Genomic DNA, 22,454 nt, shown 5'->3' on the forward strand with positions numbered 1-22,454 from the left:
GGACACACTTCCGCATGGGGCACCCACCCACATAGATACACAGACACTGACACAATCTGTGGGCTCTGTGGGTGTGGCCGAACTAATCGCATTGACCAAATGACCCAAAAAACAAGCGACAAAATCTGCAGCTGATTGCACACACCCCGGGGTTAGCCCGGTCCATTTTATATATAAATTTCCTCGTGTTCACACAGAGGCAATTACATGAAAATTCTCACATTTGAGTGTGAAAATAAATCAAGGAAAATACGGTGTTTTTTAGAGGAGTGAGTAGAGACTTGAGGAAGAGCAGGTAGGACGTGCTGGCTCTGGTTTGTAAACAACAATTGCAGCTAGCTACAATCGGGCACGTGTGAGTCGGAGTCCTCGTTCGGGGCCCAATATCCCCAAGATACAGATGTCCCTGTGTATCCATAAACGACAATTTGGTTTTCTCATGTAAATCCCCGGGAAGGTCGTCGGCGTGGCTTAAAGCTCTTCAGCGGTTTGCCGGGGCTTAGCTTTATGTGAGCCCGGCATGCGATGTTGGCCAGCACGTGGCCAATTCCATTTCCCAGCTACATCCACGGCTCCGTCTCCAGTCTTGACCTGCTGGCTGATACCGGGCCAAGGATCCCAGGCACCAGGCGCCAGGCTTCTGGCTGCTAGTGCCTGGCTCTTTGCTCTCATGCACCGCACGTTCTTCAACTAATCGCTCAAGTCTTTTATATCCTGCGGCAGGCAAGGATAACGGCGACGAAGGCGGTTCGAGGAACACTTTCGTGACCATGCCGGCTTCTAACTGGCTTTCACACTGAAATCAAATATGCACCTAATTCTCAATAATAATTATAACAATATTTATTGTTAATCTTTCTTTGTCTAGTGGAGCATTTAGCTAAAATATATGTCTTATACTTTCAAGTATACACCCAAGTATAGGCCAGAATTTTTCCTAGTGTCCTGCTCGGAGGCATAATCACGCATCGCCACCGCCACTTTGCTCAATCCCGGTAGCTTACTGGCAGCCGCGGGCCTTTGGAAATTGATAAAAAATGCCCGTCATAGCCGCCACACACGAGGATTGCAAATTGCTTAATTTATCCGGGCAATATTGAAGCAAAATATTATTTTTCAAGGCCTTTTCATTCGTTTAAATTTTTGCTCGATCAACAGTTTTGGTTTGGTAAATCACACAACATTTTTGCGTAGACCGACCTTTATAAAAACCATAACTCAACAATTCCACTTTCATACAAAAAGAGGGCCATAAATTAAGTGTCCAGGGTTGAAGCATCAGAAACTGATGTATGAAATATTCGCGGGCTTTAAAATAATTTGGCGGCACACAGCACAATAATAAAAAACAAATCTGCAGACGGAAATAATATGTATTATATTGTAATATAATTTCTCGAGCGTAAATCTAATTTATCAATTTATGAGGGGCCGACAAAAAAAAGGCCAACGAAATCACGCCAACCGGGTCCGAAATACATTTTGTTACCAACTTTTGCTGCGAGCTTCCATAGGGAGAGGGCGCTGTTGGTGTGTGTGGTTTCTGGGACTTGGTTCTCGCCCCTGTATATATAAACGTGGCCGGGCCTTGCAGTAATTGGCAATAAATGTGTTCATGAATTTTAATGTTGCCCTCGTCGGTCAGCCAAAGGCGCAAATCGGCCACGCCCAGCAGCGGGCATAATTCATAATGCTCTGCCAGATGTTTCGGAACGTTTTGTTTCTGATTTCTGTGCTTTCTTTTTGGGGGCAGAAATTTAACGTAATTTGATTTTGCTCCCTTGGCAAGTATTGAGATTTATTTGGTTTTGAATAGGGCCTGGGTCAAGGCTCATCCCCTTGGCTCTTTTTACCAAATTTAATACCGTTCGCAGTTCGGCTGGCCGGCAAACGAGAGTTTATTGTGTGCGTAATTCGAGAAGGGCTTACTTACTCCAACCACTTCCGCTCCGACCCGTAGTTGCTTTGATTTATCATATTCAATTACAAGAGCAGTGAACGTATTAAATGCCACATCCGTCGTGGCCCGTAGGCGTATGAGTAATGTCTGCTTTCCCTCAGCCTTTCTAGGCTTTTGTTTCTGTTCCTTGGGAGTGCTTCTCCGATAAGTTTGCCTTCGGAAAACAATATTGTTGCCAGTGCTTAAATAGGCAAAGGGCCAAGCATGTGCTGAAAGCCGATATCAGCAACTACTCTGCTCCGGAGCGCCACTCACTTCCTCTTCCACAACTTTTAGCGGCTTCGCGTGCGCCATCTGCAGGCATCCCAAAAGTTGGCCGAAAGTCCAAGTGGAGCGTGTAGGACGTCAGCTGGCTGGATGTCCGGACGCACCTCGCGTGCTCTTAGCCTTGGTCTCGGGTGGCTAACGAGTCTGGCAGATGCTGATTTCTGGGCCATCCGCCTCTGATTGTTGGTTTACCAACACCAATGGGATTAACTTTTGAGAGCTGGGGACTTTTATTTCCATCCCTAACAATAAAGTCACTAATAATTTTTTAAGTGCTTCTATAAACCTAATAGTTTTTCAATCCTCCAGCCCCCATATGGTAGCCTCCTCATATGTCTTCGAGAGGAGCCATTGATTGGGCTGTCAAGCCACCACTGTAATGCATTTGAGGCGTATTTATGCCCCACATTATTTCCTAGGTGTGACACCCAATTTGAATTTAAATTCCTGCCTCGGGGCACTCGTACGCGAAGGATGGATTTATATTTTGGGAGTGCGCTTGCTTGCACTGCATACATTATAAAAACTTCCATTTTTGAATGCAGTTTGGAACTTTATTGTGAGTTATGTGCCATGTTAAATTGGGTGTGAGAGTGCGAATAAAGAGTTAAGGGTGTGTAGCTGCGGGAACTTCTCCGGCCGTCTTGAGTGGAAAAAAGTGTCCTGACGGGCCGAGTTGTGGCGGAGGCTGTCGCAATTTTTCACTTTTACCGCAGCAACTTTTGCAGAAATATTACTCAGCCGGGCCCAGTGGCAATATCCTGACAACAAATCCGGCACCAGCACAATGCATAAGGTGCCGACGATGAGCCGGAAACTTGACAGTTACTGCCAGCCAGACAACTCTTTCGGCCTTCTGCGATCTCGCCCCGAAAATATGTAAAATGAAAAATGTGCTGCTGCACATAAATCCTGAGGCTTTCTCATGTCCTCCGAAATGTCTGGCAAGAAAAGCCGACGCGTCCGCATCCAGGCAGGCCGAAATTTAATTTCCCAATGCATTTCAGGTCTTGGCTCTTAGACAAATTTAAAATGGTTAACGTGGCACTGCAAAAAATGCAATTCAAAACTTCAGAAACATTAATTTTTGAGGTAAAAATGCATAATCGTTTTCGGTTTGTCCGCCGTTTTCCGCCCAAAATTTTAGAATATATTTTTTTTTGTCGCTGTTCTGCAACCACAATGTGCTGCGGCTAATTTATGCAGCACGCTGGACTGCATCGGAACCGCAAGACCAACACCGCACTTTATCGCTGGCCGCGGCGCACAAGTGTCCCAGTGTCCTGGCGGCGGCGACCACAAATCACCGAGGTCAACACGGCGTATACGCAATACTCTCCCCGACCCACTAGCACAATCACTCCGGCCTCAAAAACAAAACGAAACTATGTAACAAAACCGCTAAACTTGCAGTGCACGTATGGAAAACAAAAAGTTGTGTAGCAGAGTGCCAGGACAAGTGGGGGAGCAGCTGGAACAATGTCAACATGTGACACCACGTTGATTTCAATTTGAATGGCTCCTCGGCGGGCGGGAGTTAGTTAGTTAGTGCATTGGGGTGGTCTGGGCATCGCGGTTTTATACAGAGATTAGCAGCTGTGGCGATTGAGGGCGCAGATTATCGAATGAAAGATCGAATATTTGGTGCGATACTTTGGAATATGGCTCACAGGAATCTCGTTTCTCAATAGGTTTTTCCTTGCATGTCACTGTCTACCAGCCTACATTAAAATATTCATTGCCAGTCTCCCTCTGGACACACTGACCCACAAAAGACATCCACCACTAATTGCATTCTCTAACCACAGCCTGAAAAGAAACTGAAGAAAAACTGAAATAACTTTGCATCTCTCCGGTTCTTTCTTTCTTTCCATTGCTCTGCACTTCAACCCATTTTGCGGCCTGTCCCCGGCAGATGCTGTTCAAGTGGCTGCTGTTCAGCCTGTGCATAATGCCGGCGATGTTCAGCAACACGAGGAGGAAATGCCCCACTGAATGCCAATGCAGCGTGGACGACTTGGATCGTTATCAGGCCATCTGTACAAAAGGTAAGTGGCGCAATAAATGCAAAAGGCGAAACCAATAAGGACACGGCACTGCGAGGATGAAGGAAGAAAAATGGGGGAACGTAAGCGTTGGCAAATTATGCAAAATCACTGGGGGCGTGGCCGTAGTGGGGGCCGTACTACAACCCACTCTGTTGGATACTATCATAATTACACTTCCAGCGGTGCGATAAGATGCTTTGATTCGAGCAAATTCCCGGCACACACGCCATCCACAGATGAGCTTAGGAATGGGAATGGGGGAGATCCCCCGGACATTACTTTTAAAGCTCCGGCCATTTATTTTCCTTAAATGTCTGACAATTTCAATTTGTTCAACTGTCATTTGCCGTCGTCGCTGTGGCTGGGGATTTTTTTTTCCAATTTTTTTCCAGCTCTCCCTCCTAGCTCATCTACTTTTCTTTGCACTCGCCCACACTCACCGAAAATCTATAATTTCAATTTAACGCTTGTTTGGCCAGGACACACATCGTAGGTCCTCGAACAGCTTTGAATCCAGGGCTCCTGTCGATTGAATTTCAATCCACAAACTCAAGAAGAGCTTTTAATTATTGTCAAGACTTAAACGGAGATGGGAGATTTAAATTCAGATTTTATCAAAACTTTGCAACTATTCAGAGTCGCAAACATAAACCGCTTTAACGATTCTTCATGCTGAAAGTCTGTGGGCAATAAATTTCACTAATATTCTCTAAGCTGCAATTTGTTAGAATTCCCGCAGCTAAGCTAATGAGCAACCCTTATCTTTACTTCAACTATGACCCCGCCAAACAAAAAACAAAAACTCTTAAACAGAAGGCTAGCTACAAAATAAAACTGGGTGCGCGTTAAAATATGTTACAATCAGTGTTAATGCTCAGCATTTTTATGAAAATTCCCGCAGCGTGCTCAGCCAACAAAATAAAAATATACAAAAAGTAGAAACTGCTGCAACAATGAGCGCATTATAATGCAACTTCACCCTCAGCTATTCACATCTATAGCCGGCACACCCTGCCATGCGAAATACATAAAGCCCAGATCCGAATTCAGAAGCCCCAGCCAGCTCCGCACAATAGAAAGTGAGCCAAATGTAAAAATTGTGCTGCATACAAATGCGATGTTAATGGTAACTGGGATCCGTTTAGTTGTACTCGTAGTTACTCGCAAAATTCTAAATAGATGCCATGCCAAAGCCCGGCATTGTCCGCGTGCCAAAAAAAGGTGCACCCCCAGGTCGGGTCTGCAATTAATGATCTTACGGCCGGGTCACGAGCCCTGGGCTAAGTGTTATTTAAATTTAGGAACTAAATCTTTTATTTGCCGTGTAGTTTGTGGTTTACAACCGTTGCCACAATAAAATTAGTTCAAGTGGCCTGGCCACTCGACCTCAACTAGTTTAGCTGTTGGGCTTTAATTGTATTTTTACTTCGCAGGTGGCCTGAACTCCTTGCTCTCCGCCAACGAGCTGGACATCGATGTCAAGGTTATTGTCATCGGAGGGCCCCGCAACTCCATTACGATTGGCCCGGCCCTGAGGCAGTTCATGAAGCTGGAGATCCTGCGGATAACAGACTCCAACCTGCCAGCCATCGGAGCAGAGTCGTTCTGGGGCCTCAAATATCTGCGGATATTAGGTGAGTAATCAATCCTTTACGAGGCCGAAAGGCTCTTAAATTCGTCCTGATACACATAAATCCGATGGAAGGCAGCGATTTCAATTTAAGCAGCTGCTGCGCGCTCTTAAAACCAACTCGCTGATATGCAAATAATATGGAAGAGTCGGGGCGGAAGACGCAACGAAGCCATCCGCTTGTCCTGCAGGCTCGTAAAACCTGAAATGCAAACGCAAATAAAGCAGCGGACGCGTTGCAAAACGTTAAATGAGCACACCAGTGGCAGGCCGAGAAAGGACAACACAGGATGAAGCAGGACTTACAGCCGGACTCAGAGGGTCCTCTAAATTTCTTATTTATTTTGTGCGGGGAAAATTAAATAGATTGGTGGATTCTTTTTAAGAATATCTACAACTCTCTTAGTCGAAAGTCCTGAATACTGAGTTCTAAATTAAACTCTCAAATTTTAAGATAAAGGGCATTTAATCTTCGTCACTGCCGCGACTGGTGATGGTTGTCTTGTCAATAAAATTGAAATTGATGCGCCAAACAGCAAAAAGCGCCCGAAAAATAAAATAAGATTGTGCTGGTTGGCTGGCTGAGGTCCTGGGGGGCGAAAGCAAGTGTAAAACCCAATGAAAGCAATGCTCCGATATCGCTGGGGCTTTAAACTTGTTTATTTGTGCTTTATGTGCGCCTCCGCCCCCCGCTGGCGGTTTACAGCTCCAGCCCAGCCCAGTCCTGCCCAACCCTGCCCAACCCTGCCCTGCCCTGCCCTCCAATTATTTACATGCCCGGATCTTATTTTTGGAGGCAGGTTCCCCATGTTTTCTGGCTCGCTTCAGTCAGAAGTTACACATGCTACAAAAACAGAGCTGCAGCGAGCTGAGCGTTTTTTCCGGCAGCGAAACAATTGGCATTTCTTTTGGCTTTAGTTCCTTTTTCCATTTCCATTTCTATTTAAATTAATTTTGTAGAATGTTCAAGGAGGCGTGGCCTGCCTCTGGCTCTCAGCTAGACAATGGGGCGTATGTGTAATGTGCTTCGAGTTTGCTTTATGCAGAACTTTGTTTCAGTTTACAGTGAGAGCCCTTTAAATTTGATCCCCTTTACGGATGTTTTTAATTCCCTTTATGTATTAACTTTGTATCTCTGGCTGTCACCTGCAGATCTGTCGAAGAACAACATTACAAACATCACGGAGAACAACTTTCGCGGCCAGGATAATTTGATTGAATTGGATTTATCAAAAAATAAAATATTACGCATGGCCAGCTCGACTTTTCGCCATCTGACGGTGAGTATATCAGATTCATAGCCTTTCTGTATGTCCGATATGGAATCTCATAACCAATTTTAAAGCGATGTGCACCTTAATTAACAGAAATATCATTCGGAAGCAGTTATTACTTCCCGCATCAGCCGCAGCTTGTATCTCAGAGATGATTGCAATTTTTGCACGAGCTCATTCGGCTTGTAATAAATTGTGTGGCATTTTTAATAGCCTTGGTATTGGTGGTGCTTCTGGTACTGCCAGAACTGAAAATTTGTTGCTCCCATTTTGGGGGCCAAAAGGAAAAGTTGTACGTGCTTGAATTTAAGTTCTTCTGGTACTCTTTCCCACGGAAGTGCCAGTGCACAGAAGTTAGTTTCGTTGTCTTCAATTTGCTTTCGATTTTGTTTTCCACTGCGCCCAGGCGACTTCCTCTCCCACTTTCCCACTCTTCCGCTTGCCACTTGCCGCTTTCCTCTGCCACTGCCACTGCCACTGCACTTTCTGCTTGCAGTTGCAATGCTTGCAACTTTTTTGGCAGTTTCCGGACCGTGCCTCGGCAGTATTTGCCTGATTTATGAATTATTAGCTAGAGCTGTGTGGAGCTTGATCATAAAATATATTATTAATTCAGTGCGTGCCGTAATAAACTTGGTAAATTGCCCTCTTCTCCTTCCCTGCCCTGCCCTGCCCTGCGAATAGGATCTGCGACGTCTTAATTTGGCCGAAAACTCGATTGTGGAGCTCGTGCAGCGCAACTTCTTCATGCTGAGCAGACTCAAGTATCTGGACCTGAGCGGAAATCCGCTCCAGGATTTACAGCCGGATGTGTTTCGCGATGTGCCGGTGAGTTGTATGCCGCGTTTGTATGGAGAAGCCACTGCTAACTTTGCTTTGTATTTGTATTGCTTTGTTTTGTTTTGCCAGGAACTCAAAGTACTCAAGTGCCGCAATTGTCAGCTGAAAAAAATCAATCCGCAGATGTACAATTTATTGCCGCTTTTAAGCGAATTGGATTTGGGACGCAACGAGGTTTGTCTCCGCAACTTTCCTTATTCCTCGCCGCCCCTTTTGAAGAGTTTTTCCAATTATTCTCTTGCTTCCCGCAGTTTAAGTTCCTAGACAAGGACGAGTTCAGGGATGTGAAGCGACTCACCAAAGTTCTTCTGGATGGCAATCAATTGTCCGTGGTGGTGGACCAACTCTTTCGGATGCAGAAGAGTCTTAATCATTTGGGTGCGTCTCACAGAAATTATACCCACTCCCAGTTTCCCTTCAAGAACTCTCTATTCATTTCGATTTCTTTATTTCCTTTGGCTTCATTTCAATCCTTTCAGATTTATCGTACAATCGGCTGGCCAAAGTGCCCAATGACTCGTTTCTTCAGCTGACTAATCTGACATTCTTGGATCTGTCCTACAACAAATTGGTGCGTCTCGAGCCGCAATCCATAAGGAGTTTAAGCAACCTGCAAACCCTCAACATAAGCGGCAACGTGCAAATGGATCTCAGGGAAATGAGAGAAACCTTCGAGGTAAGAAAGCTCTTGAAACCATCTTATCAATTTTATCTCATCTATATTTTATTATAACCTGACTTGTACAAACTCATTTTTTTCAGCTCATACCCCAACTAACCCATCTGGCCATTGCGGATATGGGTCCAATGCCTGTTGGCCTACTGCACCCCTTCAAGCAGCTGAGGTATCTCAACATCTCCGGCAATTCGTTGAACAACACAGCCCTGGAGGTCATAGATCCCTGTCGGGAGCTGGAGGTAAGTCAGTCACTGCTCACCTGGGCAATAATTCTGAATGAAATGTCGTACGGGGCACACCCATTTAGACCGGAGATCTATTGTCCAGTGATTTCACATCCTTTTCGTATGTAGACTGTTGATTCTTTTCCAGCCAATTTGTAGAATATTTCATTGTAAAACATTGCGACAGGAGGGCACTGCCCAGCACAGCACCATTACTGGAATTGAGGGTCCCGGAATGCAATACGACGGGATGCGGGATGGAGTATTTGCAGTTTTCGTTAGCGTTTGCCATTTCTGTTTATACATTTCTGACAACAAGCCAGAGCCGTGGCTTTATATCGCAACCCACCCGGAGAACGACGAGGATTCCGTTGTCCATCTCGCTACCCGTTGTTTGTCACCCCATGTCTGTCATCCCCCTGTCTTTGTTCTCCGACTGTTGTCCTTGCAATCGCTTCTTGCGGATTGTTTTCGTTGCTGGGCTGTGGGGATCCTTTGTTGCCATCGTGCTGGCATCGAATTTGCTGTTATTGTTGCTGTTGACTATGGCCAAATTTATTGTGCAGCAGCTCCAGCATCCGGAGGAGCAACAACAATCATTTTATAGCCATTAAGCCTTTCATTTTAATTGAATTTAATTGTGTATACACTTCACTCAAGCCATTTGGGTCTTGTTATTGTGGCTGGCCCAAAAATTACCAAATTGTTTTGTCTGATTGTAGGAGCGTCCCTCTGTGTTACACTACCAAAAACTACATAGTAGTAACACTGTTTGGTTATTAAAGCTAAAAGGCTCAATATGAAATATTTCAGGACTAGCCAATTGAAAACTCTTTCCCTCAGTGCGTGTCTACGTACTCCTAAGCTAATTGTCATTTCACCAGCAGACTTTTCCAATAAAAATTAAACTTTAGTTCAACATCCGTCCCCCTTCGTCCATCCAGCTTTGTAATGCACTTTTAATTGAACTTTCTGGCCATTTTCCTGGCCTCGTTTCCATTTCGCCCAATAGTTTTTGGATTTATCTCGGAATCAATTACACGGCATCAGCGAGGACACAGCCCTCAGAATCCAAGGCATACGAAACGTGCGACTCGACAACAATCCTCTGATATGCGATGAATGTCACATGGGAAAATTAATAAATGTCGTCCGCCAAGTAAGTGAAATTCCAACTGCATCCGAAATAAACGTTGGCAGAGTCGGCAAGCGCTGCAAAAATTCGATTTCAATTAGTTTTCATTGCGGGAGCTGATTGATGATGCCCAACAAGATACGCTTTTCACACTCACCCTTTATTTTCACAATTTTCTCTATATTTTTATCGAATAGTTGCAATGGAAATGGGATACGTATCCCATTTGCTTTTTGCCCAAGAGCCTGCGCGGTGCGGAAATAAATAATTTGGACATTAACGGGCTGCACGATTGCCTAACTTTCATCACCGACGAAGAGCAGAATGCCGCCAGCACTTCCTATAACTTTCTTGAGCACGGTAAGAAGAGTTTATTAACTGGCAATAGAAATACTTACATAAGTGTTCCCCTGTAATGCATGCTACAAAAACTTATTACAAAGAAAACTTTTAGGCTTATTTAAATAAAACATAAAAAGGAACTCATGAAAATGTAAATCTTTAAATCCTATGTCTCTTTAAAATCCCTCCTAATTTCTCCAACAGGCGGTCTCAATACTCTGGCCATTTTGGGTGGCATCATCTTTGTGCTAATTGCCGTCATTATACTGTCCCTGGTTGCCTGCTTTTCAAAAAATCGCGCTCGTTACTACACTAGAGAGGACCACTTAAACGGCAGTAAGTAAAGATTAGCGAATAAATCTCTATTTTAAAGGCAGGTAAAAAAAATGCCTTCTAAACTCTGACTCAGGCTATCTGCAGGTGCCAAATTTTAAATAGTCAAGAATTTAGAAATGGTATCCTAGAAAAAATTATCGTTTCTTGGCTTGGTAACTAAAGTTCATCTTTAGGGCTTTGCAATGGCCAAGATGTTCAAAATCCAACTTATTGAAAAAGCAAATTATTTGTTTTTTATTTTTAAACGGATTTCCGTTTCCTTCTAAGACGCCCTAACGTTTTTCTTTTTCCGAATCCTACTTTTATATTATGTTTTCTTTTCTTTTAACTACTCCCAGGCGAAAGTAAATGCCTGGAAAAGAATCTGGAGGCTGCCACTATAACGACGTTGGGAAATGGGAGCTCGCCCACAACCACGACCACACTGACCCTGGCTACGTCCCCCGCGACAGCCCCAGGAGCTGAAGCAGAAACAAACGCTGGGGCTAAGACGAATGGCCAGAGTCGGAGCAACGGCAGCACTCCTGTTCACACAGGAGTCTCCGTGGAGGAAAAGGGCAAGGAGATTAATTTTACTTTTCCAGTCGACGATCGCGTCTGCACCATTGACGATATGATGCTGCCTCCTGCCCCGCCGCCGCCCCAATTGGCCCAGCATCACCCGAACATGGGCAGTTTGATGTACAGCGTGTCACATTCACCCGGCTCGGCCACAACCCTGGCCGCTGTGGCCGCGGCAGCGACGGTCCTGCCTCCCGGTGCCCCTTCCCAGGCCGGCACAGCCCTGCCGCTACCACTGCCCACCCCAGCCGAGGCTGTAGTGGTGGTGCTGCCACCGCCTCCGCCACCGTCGTTACACCACCAGCTGGATGGCAGCCTCGCCAGCCTGCGGGACGTGCAGCAGCAGCTGGTGCATCTGAGCAGCACGCTGGAGCCGCTGGTCAGCGTTAACTGACCCAGGGGTGCGCCGGGACTCGCCAGCTCCTCGTTCTCCACCTCGTCGGCAGCGACAGCCGCAGCTGCATCAGCATTAGCATCCCAGAACTGCAAGTTTGCCCAGCAAACATTGAGCACGACACCGACGTAAGCCGCAGGAGATTTGAACGAATAAACCGACGGAACGGCCAAATCAGGTCCTGCCGACGACCGCCAGGGCGTATAATTAATGGCGATGCGGGGTCATACTGGAGTGCAGTAATTAGGATTTGAGTTTGCAATTGAGTTCATTAATCACTCGCGAGCCGCTAGTTGCGACTCCCCATTCGATCATCATCATCATGGCCCAAAATTATTTCATACTGCCATTTTGCAATTAAAGAACTTTACCAGTGTTTCACTATAAGATACTTGTAATTTAATTTTAACATTTTTTATATGCGAAACTTGTATAGAAAGGGATAACAAAACTTATTTTGGCACATTTCAAATGTGATAAAAAAATAAAACGAAAACCAAGCGTATTCTGTACATAAGTATTAACTCATAAGTAAGCGAAAAAGGTAAACAATTTGTACTATATATTTGGCCAATGCGATTCAAAATTGAGCAGCCGCTGTTTGAGAATTTAAAAGTAAACATAAAATAAAGATAGCACGTAGTTAGAGGCATAGATTTCCCATACACATATAACATTTCAATGTAAGGCATGGAAAGAAAATAAGAAAATCTATATGGTTAAACCCCAAGGAGGAGAAGCTCCAACAATCATTTGAAAAGAGCCCACTAGAAACCCAAGCGATCTAATTTGTTTTATTTCCTCGAATCATTAACAAGAGAAGTTGGCATTTTTAATAAATAATCATAAGATGAAACATTGTATTTATTTTACACAGCAATAACCGAATAATTCCATAATAAAGTGTGACTGTTTATGAAACCAAAAAGACATAGAATTCATAGTGCAATTCCAGTGGCAATGGGGGAAGGACAAACCGCCGAAATGGTAAGCTTCTCTCTCGAGCAATTTATTTAATAAAAATTCACATTTACTGCACTGCACAGTCTTGCATCATTTGCGGTTTTCCTGCGACACCCCATCCTATCTATCCCACTCCATTGTGTGCGGCAGCTGGAATTATGTTGGTAACATGTCGCCGAGCATGTGCTCGGCTTTCCTTTCACGCTTTTCCGCAGGAGCACTTCCTAAGCGACCGCAAGGACGACACCAGGCTAAAACCAAACTGAACGCAAATGAAAATTGCTTCCGTTTCCGTAGTGGTTTGGCCACGGGATTCGGATTGCTATTGTTGCTGATTGCATTGTAAGGCAGAAGCTGCTGGGGAATCAGTTCGCTTTGATTTAGCTTGGAATGGGACATCGGAAGTGGCAGGAGTGGAAAATATTTTAAAAGACAGTTCACTGACACATGGTATCAATTGTGCCCTAATGTAACACGACATTAAATTTTGAACGGAATGATTAATGATGGTCGAGAAATTCCGTCAGTAGGAGGTTATCAAATTCAAACATAATTTCAATTGAGACCCATATATTATTCGGTGCATACGTCGGACATTTTCCCATTATGCTAACAAACCGTATTGATCGCAGCCGATGCAGTCGATGCATAATGTGGCCTCGTGAAAAATTGCTAACCATTTGTTTGCCGATTCATATATCTTAGAGACAATGTCCAGGCCAGGCCAGACCAGACCAGACCCGGCCAGGCCAGGCCAGCCCCGACTTCCTGGCTTCCATTTATTGGCTGGAAAAACATTTGAATTTATGCATGGACCTTGTAAAGGCTCTCTACACGGGCGTTCGGGTTCTGCATTGAAAATGCATTTGAAATTGCACAGCAGTTTGAGAGTAGTCGAGGGTCTAGGCCAAGGCATGCGGCATGGGGCATGCAAATTGAGCAGTGTGGTTGCAGCTCTCGAGATTGCACATCAATATTGCTACACTTGACACATCCTGCTGCTGGGATGAAGTGGGATGAGTGGCCGCTGTCCAGCTGTCCAGCTTTGATTAACATTTGAAGTGAGCGATCCTTCCTGCTAAAAGGGCTCAAAAAATTCCCTAAATTGCCATTGGAGAGGCTTGGAATGACCCCTTCGGGAGTTTTCCCGAATATTGAACTATTTTCTCATTTTTTCCTAATTCGGTGCATTTAGTGCACTTCACCCGGTCATTGCTCATACGCAGTGTGCGCTCGGTTGGGTTATAAAAATTTTAACAACCAGCCCGCTCCCAGGCAATTGACGATGGAAAACGGCACCCATCCTGCCATCTGGCAGGTTCGAATTGATTTCCTTCTTTAATGCACCGACTTCCCTAGCTTTGTTCCTGCTGGCAAGGATATAAAATGGGCTCCTTGAACTCCGGTCTTTTTACTACTACTTCGTGTGCAACAGTTGCGGTTCGATGTGTAAATTTAATCAGTCAGCTTACTCAACTTTGGTGCCGTGCAAGGTCCTCCGGATGCTTTCCCAAACCTGTGCCCCAGGCGGCTCTTGCGCTTTATTGGTTTACTTAGCTTGAGTGCGGAAAAATGTCGAAATTAAATTAAATGCACTTCGAAGTCGAAGACCTAGTATAGTTGATTTGGGAGGGACTTGTTGGAAGGGGTATCAAAATCATGACCGTTTCAATCATTACCAATTTAGAAGAACCACACCAACAAACTAATTTAAATTTAATCGTTTTAAAGAATTAATCGAAAAATCTTTTGGTTCCCCCACAGCCCTTCCCAGCCAATCAATCTTTGTTTCATCCCACTATTAAACCTTTCATGATAAATTGTTTTCCATCGCAATGACAGGCACTGTCTTCAGTTTGGAGCAATGTCAAGGCACGCATTTGTCAGTACTAATTGCTTTTCAAAGCATTTGCAAAAGTTGCAAGGCAAAAACCATTAGGCTTTAACCTCTGACAGCTAACACAATGAAAACGAGGAGAAAGAGCCTGTCCAGAGATGTATGAGTACACAGTACATACTATATATAGAGCGAAAATCAACAATTTCTATGGTTTATGGATTGGGGGGCTGCCGAGAGGCTCTGAGGTTTCTACACAGGTTCGACACGTGTGACAAGCCTGCTCTGATATGTCAGGGCACGAAGTCTATGATTAAGATATAGCCCTGTGCAGAGAAAGAACATTCTAAGATGTACTTTAATACAGTTGAATTGAATTTTGTTCTTATTTTTACACTAACATCTTTGATTAATTTTACATATTTTATTTTCAAATTAAACTTAATTTATATTCCAAAGGCCCTACACTACATTGTTCTCCATGTATAAACCGATGCCTGGAGAAATACATTCGCCATCGAAAAGTCTTTTTTGTGGCATGTCATAGTTGCAAAAACTGTTCGTGGAAAATCGTAGTTGAAAAGAATTGCCCGTAGCCATTTATAGATTTTGACAGATCCCTAAAGGGTCTCCTGGTTTTGGAGCAAGAAATGGGAGTCTAAAGGGGAAAAACATCAATTAAAGTCTCTCAGTGGAATAGCCCGGCTTCATACTTCTCCTAACATGGAACTGTTATTCCTTCTTGGCCCAGTTAAGCAGGACCATCAAGAAAAGCGGATAACGATTTGTTTGCATCGGCCGAGTGTGCCCCAAAACGGTCCCATGGGTGTTATCAAAAACTTTTCGAAATTCATAAATTTTTGTGGTGCAGAAAAGATAAAATAATTTAAATGCCACACGCATAAGCTGCTGGCTAATTTGAGGGGACTATGGAAAAGTTGAGCCCGTCGGTGGCAACTTTGGCCGTTTGCCATAATCGCTTGTGGCATAAATCCATGCGGTACCTGGTAAGTGAAAGGCATAAATATCCAATATGGGGTAAATATATCAAACAATGTAGCGACTCCTCCCGCTCCTCATTTTTTACGCTTCGAAGGGAATTACCCGCTGTGCTGGCTTCTCAGATTTATGAAGAGACAAAGTTGCCCGCGCGTGTGTGACTCCATTAAATCCCTTAATAGGATAATGTGGCTTACGGAAATAGGCAGGCCCTAGTAGAAAACACAAGAACAGAAAAAACAAAGAAATGGTAGATATTGTCAAATTTATTTGACACCCGCTGACAAGCAGAAATGCAAATTTAAACCGACCAGAGTGCCTTAAAGCAAAAAACCAGGAGCATAGAGTGCCTGGCTTTTCACTACGGAACATTTTGCCTTTTATTTTTTGGTTCTACAGGGGTATGTGATAAATGAAGTTTGCGTTCCCTTTCCCTCCATAGAGGTGGCTTAAACACTGGCGAGAAACAGCCATAAAAAGCTGGGCCTATACTTCTTTTTACATTTTCAATTTATAGGTTTTGTCGGTGGTAACTACTAAACGATAGTAAAGACATTATCTTTTTAATTATAGCTATACCACTCTATAAGAATTAATCCTAAAATCGCAGCCTTTTGATACAGTTTTTTAACCATTCATATAGCCAACAGGGCATCACAGCCTAACACGTACACCCACTCCATTCTACCCGGGACTCGGTGCTGTGGCGACCCTAAACACGTGCAGGCTGCAAATATTGGAGGCCACATGTAGTCGGGGCTCCATGGCACAACAATACGGATGAGCGAACTTAAGCACGCAGCTCTGTGTATTGAACATGTCATCGGCAAAATTTGTGTCAAAAACCCATCCGCAAATACCAGCACTGGATAGAGGGGAAGGAGGGCCTGGGCAGGTGCCACCATTGCATTGTTGTGTCCACCGACCAATGCCGTTTTCCCAATATTTTCAGTTATGCTCCTGCCTGCTGCCCTTAGCCCACTTGCCCCGCCAGCTCTTTTCCCGAAAACATGGCTTGCCACTTTGAACCAGGCCCAGATCCCGGATCCGGATACCATGGACTTGGGGCGTACTTGGCCTGCTGCTATACATCAATTTAACAAGCAAGCATGCTCAGGGGAAATTAGCCAGCAATAACGCCATTTTTCGGACAGTGCCAATGGCGGAGCTTTTGCCAGATGCAAACGAAAGCGAGAAGTGAAAAGCAATCGCATTTTGCAGAAGTTTCCGCATATTCATGGTCTTGATTGCCCCACAAGGTGTTTGGCTCAAGGATGTGCTTATGGAGATGCTTGAAAATTAGAGATATTCATGGTATAATATTCATAATATATGCATGCCATATTTTTGCTTCTTTTAATTAAAACTAATACCACCTTTAACCTTAAAATCTATTAGTTTGGAGCCCAGCCCTGAGTCGCGGATGTCAAAGCAATCAGGGACTGACGGCGCGACGCCAATGCCATCCTGGCTGAAACACACCTGCAATCGAGTGGCGTCAACAACCTGTCCGTGGCCCGTGGCTACAACATTGCCACACGCAACGACGTCATTCGTATATGCAGGGATATATACTCCGACATGTATATAAAGATTTGTTCACCCACGATTAGTTGACGTTGGCGCACATACACAGTTTCCGCGCCATTTGCTGTCACTTCGCCAGTTTGCACATCGTCAGGCGGCGAAGGCGATGGCGACGACGACGGCTACGGCGACAACACCGCTGCCAAGTTCGCTCATGCAGCACAGGAGCTGTATGTTTTTTTAGTTTTCCTTTCAAATGCCACATGGCCTCAACCGGCTAATGGTAACTGGAAATGGCAGCAGGTCGCACAGTTTGCCAGCCAAGGTTGGGTGCCAATTTTGTTTGCTTTTACTTTTCATAAGACAACAATTTCGGTATCCCTGCAATTTTCCGTGCTATTGGCCCTGATCAACAGCTATTGCCTGATGAGTGGCCCTGCCCCGGACTGCGGACTTCTGGCCTAAAACTTTGTGGTTCCCCGAGCCCACGTTTCAATGGCAGATGTCTGCCATGCATCAAGGTTGTTCGTTCTCGCCAAGTTCCTACCTGAAAAGTCCAGTCCAGGCCAGTTTAGCAGTTCTCGGAAACTGCAGGCGACGAAAAAACTTGTTGAAACTTTTATGTTTTTCGAAAGGTACTATGTTTGAAGTACTAACTAAGGTACTTTCTATAGTCATGGTTTTAAGAAATGAAAACATTTAAAATAACATACCAAACAGTAGCCAAATTGTTTTCAGTTTTGTTGAACGCTGGCTCTGTCTCAGAACATGGCTCTGGCTCTGGTAGGGCTTCGATTGTGGAATCGACAATTGCATTGGTTTCTATGCCTGTTATGGGCTTTTGGCCAAACTCCGTAGTCCAGAGTCCGGAGTCCGGAGTCCGTAGTTGGTGGCAATCGCGCTGATTGTGCAATGCAATTTGGCCAACGTCTTTGTCTCGGCCTCCGCCGGGCATTTGAATTGACCAAATTACCTCACAAGTGAATCGAAAGAAAGGAATAGTGACCTGTTTTTTGGTTTTTCAAGACTCTAACCTTAATAATATAGCTTGGCTTTAACTTTAAGCCACATAGAGTCCTTGCTTTAATGACTGCTGGTCAAGAAAGAGTTCACTGCAGTATATTTAATCTGAAAACCAATCTCTTTCAAAGTGAAACCCAACTTAAAAGATAATTGATTCTAATTGCTCTTCACACTTCCTTAACTGAATCTTAAACACAATCATCAATTCACACTCATTTGACAAACATATTGCCATCACTCCCGGGCAACATCGTATCAACGCCTCTCGGAAAAGTTCACTTGTAATATATTTAAATGAGATACAAGCCCATAACCAGTGCCATTCCTGCCGGCCCACGGCCCACACGTCGTGAGTGCAAAAGTTTTGCTATTATTAAGGGCCTTATTGTCGGTTTTGTTGGACCCTTGGCGACTGTCCGCCGCCACCACCACCCCTGCCTCTTACAACACCCCTCAAATGGGTATAGTTGGGGAGGGGACCCACACATCCATACACACTTTTCCGACTGGGCCCCAGACCACACAATAAAGGACAATATATTTCACACAACTTTGTTCATATTTTTAATGTCAGGAGTATAATAATTACGTTCATTGACTTTGTTAAGTAGCCTACTTTATGCTAATGTGATTTCGTTGCACACAAAACAGGGCTTTGGAGAGAATATTTTTACATAATTGAAATATGCAGACAGAGTCTTAAAGTGACAGTTTCTGCAAAGAAATACAGGACATTTACCTTTCAAAGTGAAACATTCCAGCTGAGAAAATAATGCTTCCCCCAATGCTGATTTGAAACCAGCTTACCAGTTATTTTGGCTGCAAAACAACGTCCAATACCCATCACGGAAACTCGAGTGCTGGCCTGGTAGCAGTCCACTTATCACTACTTAGCGGGGAATTGTAAAAGCCTCAATTAAATTAACAAGAATTACGCAAACAAGGGTGGGATAGTCCAACATGCACGTAATATTTCTAAATAAATGCGTCACTTTCGGAAGACAACAAACCAAAATACGCACCTATTATCGATTTCCCAGCTATTTTCAGTCTTGCATTGCTAATACGCCGTGTTGTTCGGGTATTATTTAATGGCAAGCCATCGATTTTCGCTCGCAGTTGCAATGTCAATATCAAAGACGCCAAGGAACCCCTAGGAGTGCGGGTGCCACGAAAGAAGTGCTGAGTTTACTACAGCGCGGCTAATTGAATTTACAGGTGCGACAGGTGCCACATGGCCAGGTATAAATGCCGGATTGCCAATGAGCGCTAATTAATAGCCAAGCGGCCAACGGAACGCGGCGTATCCCCAAAACAGACGAGCGCGAATCGTTGAAATCGGCACTGAATTTTGGAAATATTATTTTGATTTTTTGAGAACTCCGGCTAATAATAAACAGCTTCAAAATGGTGGTCAACTTCAAGGTGTTTAAGAAGTGTTCTCCGAACAACATGATCACCCTCTACATGAACAGGCGGGAGTTTGTGGACTCCGTCACGCAGGTGGAGCCCATTGGTAGGTATCCCAACGAATGGATCTCATAGGGAGCATCTAGTATTTAAATTTGTTCCACAAACTATTCAATTAATTTACTCTAAATGCGGTAAGAACGGCAAGACAAACCGAAACTGCTTGCAATGCCGCCACAAACCAGGATATAATTAAATTCGCCAGTAATTTATGCAACCGGAGATGGTTGCATTAGCAACAGCGTAACCGGCTTATTAGTTACGTGACCTGCGAAAACACGTGACCGACTGGCTGGCTTCCGAAATCACCGATTAATTAGCATCTACTTGCAGATGGAATCGTGGTGCTGGACGACGAGTACGTGCGCCAGAACCGCAAGATCTTCGTGCAGCTGGTTTGCAACTTCCGTTACGGTCGAGAGGATGACGAGATGATTGGCCTGCGGTTCCAGAAGGAGCTGACTTTGGTCTCCCAGCAGGTGTGCCCGCCCCAAAAGCAGGACATCCAGCTGACCAAGATGCAGGAGCGACTGCTGAAGAAGCTGGGCTCCAACGCCTACCCCTTTGTGATGCAGATGTCGCCCAGCTCCCCGGCCTCCGTGGTGCTCCAGCAGCGGGCCAGCGACGAGAGCCAGCCCTGTGGTGTCCAGTACTTCGTGAAGATCTTCACCGGGGACAGCGATTGCGACCGGTCGCATCGCCGCAGCACCATCAACCTGGGCATCCGCAAGGTGCAGTACGCGCCCACCAAGCAGGGCATCCAGCCCTGCACCGTCGTCCGCAAGGACTTCCTTCTGTCGCCCGGCGAGCTTGAGCTGGAGGTCACCCTGGACAAGCAGCTCTACCACCACGGCGAGAAGATAGCCGTCAACATCTGTGTGCGCAACAACTCGAACAAGGTGGTCAAGAAGGTCAAGGCCATGGTACAGCAGGGCGTCGACGTGGTGCTCTTCCAGAACGGTCAGTTCCGCAACACGATCGCCTTCATGGAGACCAGTGAGGGCTGCCCCCTGAACCCGGGATCCAGCCTTCAAAAGGTTATGTATCTGGTGCCCACTTTGGTGGCCAACTGCGACAGGGCAGGCATCGCCGTCGAGGGAGATATCAAGCGCAAGGACACAGCTCTGGCCTCGACCACACTGTGAGTGATTACTTTTAGTTGGAACTGTTCCGATAACGAAGGTTTCTTTTCCAATTCAGCATTGCCAGCCAGGATGCCAGGGATGCCTTCGGCATTATCGTATCCTATGCTGTCAAAGTCAAGCTCTTCCTGGGAGCTTTGGGCGGTGAACTTTGCGCCGAGTTGCCCTTCATTCTGATGCATCCTAAGGTAAATATTGGGATGAACTTGAAACCATAAACTTCAAAAATTCATGTGAAAACCACTCTTCCAGCCAAGCCGCAAGGCTCAGTTGGAAGCCGAGGGCTCCATCGAGGCTTAATTTGGAAATGGCTACCTCAACAAAATGACCAAATGGCTTGTTTCTCCGCTGATGTCCAACTGATGTTGGTGGACCTATTAAATTAAAACAAAAACTATGCTGATGTTGCTGAATTGTTCTGAACTGCAGTCGTCGTACTCTTCCTATATATCAAGTCCAATATCCATATATGTGTGTATGTGTATTATACTATAACTCAACGAGAATTAAATATGTAACGGATATACATGACTCTGTGCTGGGAGCTCTCTTTATATGAATTAATAGAGTATTGCCTTAACAAATTCAATTAAAATTTGGAGTTGATGCAATCTAAAAGCTGTATTTGCTATCTCCGAAGATATTTACTGATTAGGCATTTATTGGAGTGCACTGCGAAATCAACAGTTGCCAGCACATTCATTGGAATTAGTTGGCCAGCAGTAGAATTGGCTTTCGTGGCCAAGTAATTCCAGTTTGCAATCAGTTTCTGGGAGAAAATTGAATAATGGCATGCCTAGAGATTAAGGAAATAGCTTATTAAATTGAAAGCTAATTTTAATATAATTTCTAAATGTGTGTGCCAAATAATTTAATGTGGCTTGAAAGCTTAAAAGCATAGCGTACTTTGGGTAATATTTGCAGCCTCTGGTACTGGCCATTAGCCTCGTTTAACCGCGAATCTGCCAGTTGTTTCTTCTACCAATCTTTAGTGGGAATTTTCCCTTTCGAGTGTGGTGAAAGTAGCGTATCATTATGGCCAAACAACAATTCTTGGTGGTAGGTAATCTAAATGATTTTCTTGGCTGCTAATCGACTGCTACTTAGGCAGATTAGATTTTCGTATTGCTTTCATAAAATTGCATTTCCATCACAAACAGTAGGTATAATAATAGGCGATAAGGTGGCGCGACTCAAGGCAGAAATAGTTGACCGCATTTATACAATAGTTTAGTTTAATCCAAGATGATAGTGTTTTATTTTTAGCCGCCTTGTTAGATACTCTATCTGTATGTTAATATTTTATATTTTTAATAATTTCTATTAATTTTTTTTTGTATTATCTTTAAATGGGTAAACCTTTTCAGTTGCCAAGTGGGGGAGCTCAAGTAGCCACGGTGTTAGTCTGGCTGATAACAAAAGCACCCACAATAACTCTAATCATTAATGTTTAATGCATTTATCAAGGTCTTCTGAATTTTTAACACATATATTCACATTAGGGTGTGTCGATATAAACTCTTTATTTTTAAGTTTACCTATAACATATTATAATTTTGAAAAATACAGAAAAGTCTTTTGGAAGTACTGTTTGAAGTACAAAGTTTCAAAGTCCCACAAAACGTTTTTATTTTCTCAAGGTGTTTCTCCTAAAAATTGGATTCTATAGAGTGGATATACAGCAAAATAATATATAATGACATATAATAATAATAAACCAAATATATTTTAACGATTACCACCTATTATATATTCCGGAGCCAATCCAAGTCGGTTAAGTACATATAGGAAATATAATACACT

The 22,454-nt window shown here is 44.2% G+C and overlaps 2 protein-coding genes and 2 long non-coding RNA genes across 4 annotated transcripts in view; 2 read left to right on the plus strand and 2 right to left on the minus strand.

Moving 5' to 3' along the window:
- rdo (reduced ocelli) overlaps positions 1–12,587 on the plus strand; it is a 44,752-nt gene extending 32,165 nt beyond the window's left edge. The window contains exons 4-15 of the mRNA XM_017251859.3: positions 4,143–4,275; positions 5,709–5,909; positions 7,058–7,185; positions 7,864–8,007; positions 8,089–8,193; positions 8,271–8,397; positions 8,499–8,695; positions 8,782–8,937; positions 9,935–10,081; positions 10,255–10,417; positions 10,604–10,735; positions 11,074–12,587. Coding sequence (XP_017107348.2) covers positions 4,143–4,275; positions 5,709–5,909; positions 7,058–7,185; positions 7,864–8,007; positions 8,089–8,193; positions 8,271–8,397; positions 8,499–8,695; positions 8,782–8,937; positions 9,935–10,081; positions 10,255–10,417; positions 10,604–10,735; positions 11,074–11,690 — 2,250 coding nt within the window. The 3' untranslated portion in view covers positions 11,691–12,587. The remainder of the gene's footprint in view (positions 1–4,142; positions 4,276–5,708; positions 5,910–7,057; positions 7,186–7,863; positions 8,008–8,088; positions 8,194–8,270; positions 8,398–8,498; positions 8,696–8,781; positions 8,938–9,934; positions 10,082–10,254; positions 10,418–10,603; positions 10,736–11,073) is intronic.
- LOC138925713 (uncharacterized) lies at positions 9,997–10,550 on the minus strand. Its single transcript, XR_011441920.1, has 3 exons — positions 10,456–10,550; positions 10,215–10,403; positions 9,997–10,134 (listed from the first exon to the last, which is right to left on the minus strand). It is a non-coding gene; the product is annotated as an uncharacterized lncRNA (long non-coding RNA).
- Positions 12,588–18,579: 5,992 nt separating the features above from the next.
- Positions 18,580–18,955, minus strand: LOC108132277 (uncharacterized). The gene is made up of 2 exons (XR_001773692.2): positions 18,847–18,955; positions 18,580–18,753 (listed from the first exon to the last, which is right to left on the minus strand). It is a non-coding gene; the product is annotated as an uncharacterized lncRNA (long non-coding RNA).
- A 345-nt stretch (positions 18,956–19,300) lies between these two features.
- On the plus strand, positions 19,301–21,182 carry Arr1 (arrestin 1). The gene is made up of 4 exons (XM_017251880.3): positions 19,301–19,555; positions 19,843–20,650; positions 20,710–20,839; positions 20,904–21,182. The coding sequence occupies exons 1-4, from the start codon at positions 19,447–19,449 to the stop codon at positions 20,949–20,951; spliced, it is 1,095 nt and encodes a 364-aa protein (XP_017107369.2). The 5' UTR covers positions 19,301–19,446; the 3' UTR covers positions 20,952–21,182.
- The last annotated feature ends 1,272 nt before the right edge of the window (positions 21,183–22,454 follow it).

Source organism: Drosophila bipectinata, chromosome 2L (genome assembly GCF_030179905.1).
Source record: "Drosophila bipectinata strain 14024-0381.07 chromosome 2L, DbipHiC1v2, whole genome shotgun sequence".
In the NCBI taxonomy this organism is placed as follows: Eukaryota; Metazoa; Arthropoda; class Insecta; order Diptera; family Drosophilidae; genus Drosophila; species Drosophila bipectinata.

Coding starts and splice junctions, on each gene's coding strand:
- Arr1 (XM_017251880.3), top strand. CDS start 19,447: ATGGTGGTCAACTTCAAGGTGTTTAAGAAGTGTTCTCCGAACAACATG. Junction 19,556..19,842: donor CACGCAGGTGGAGCCCATTG/GTAGGTATCCCA, acceptor ATCTACTTGCAG/ATGGAATCGTGGTGCTGGAC. Junction 20,651..20,709: donor GCTCTGGCCTCGACCACACT/GTGAGTGATTAC, acceptor TTTCCAATTCAG/CATTGCCAGCCAGGATGCCA.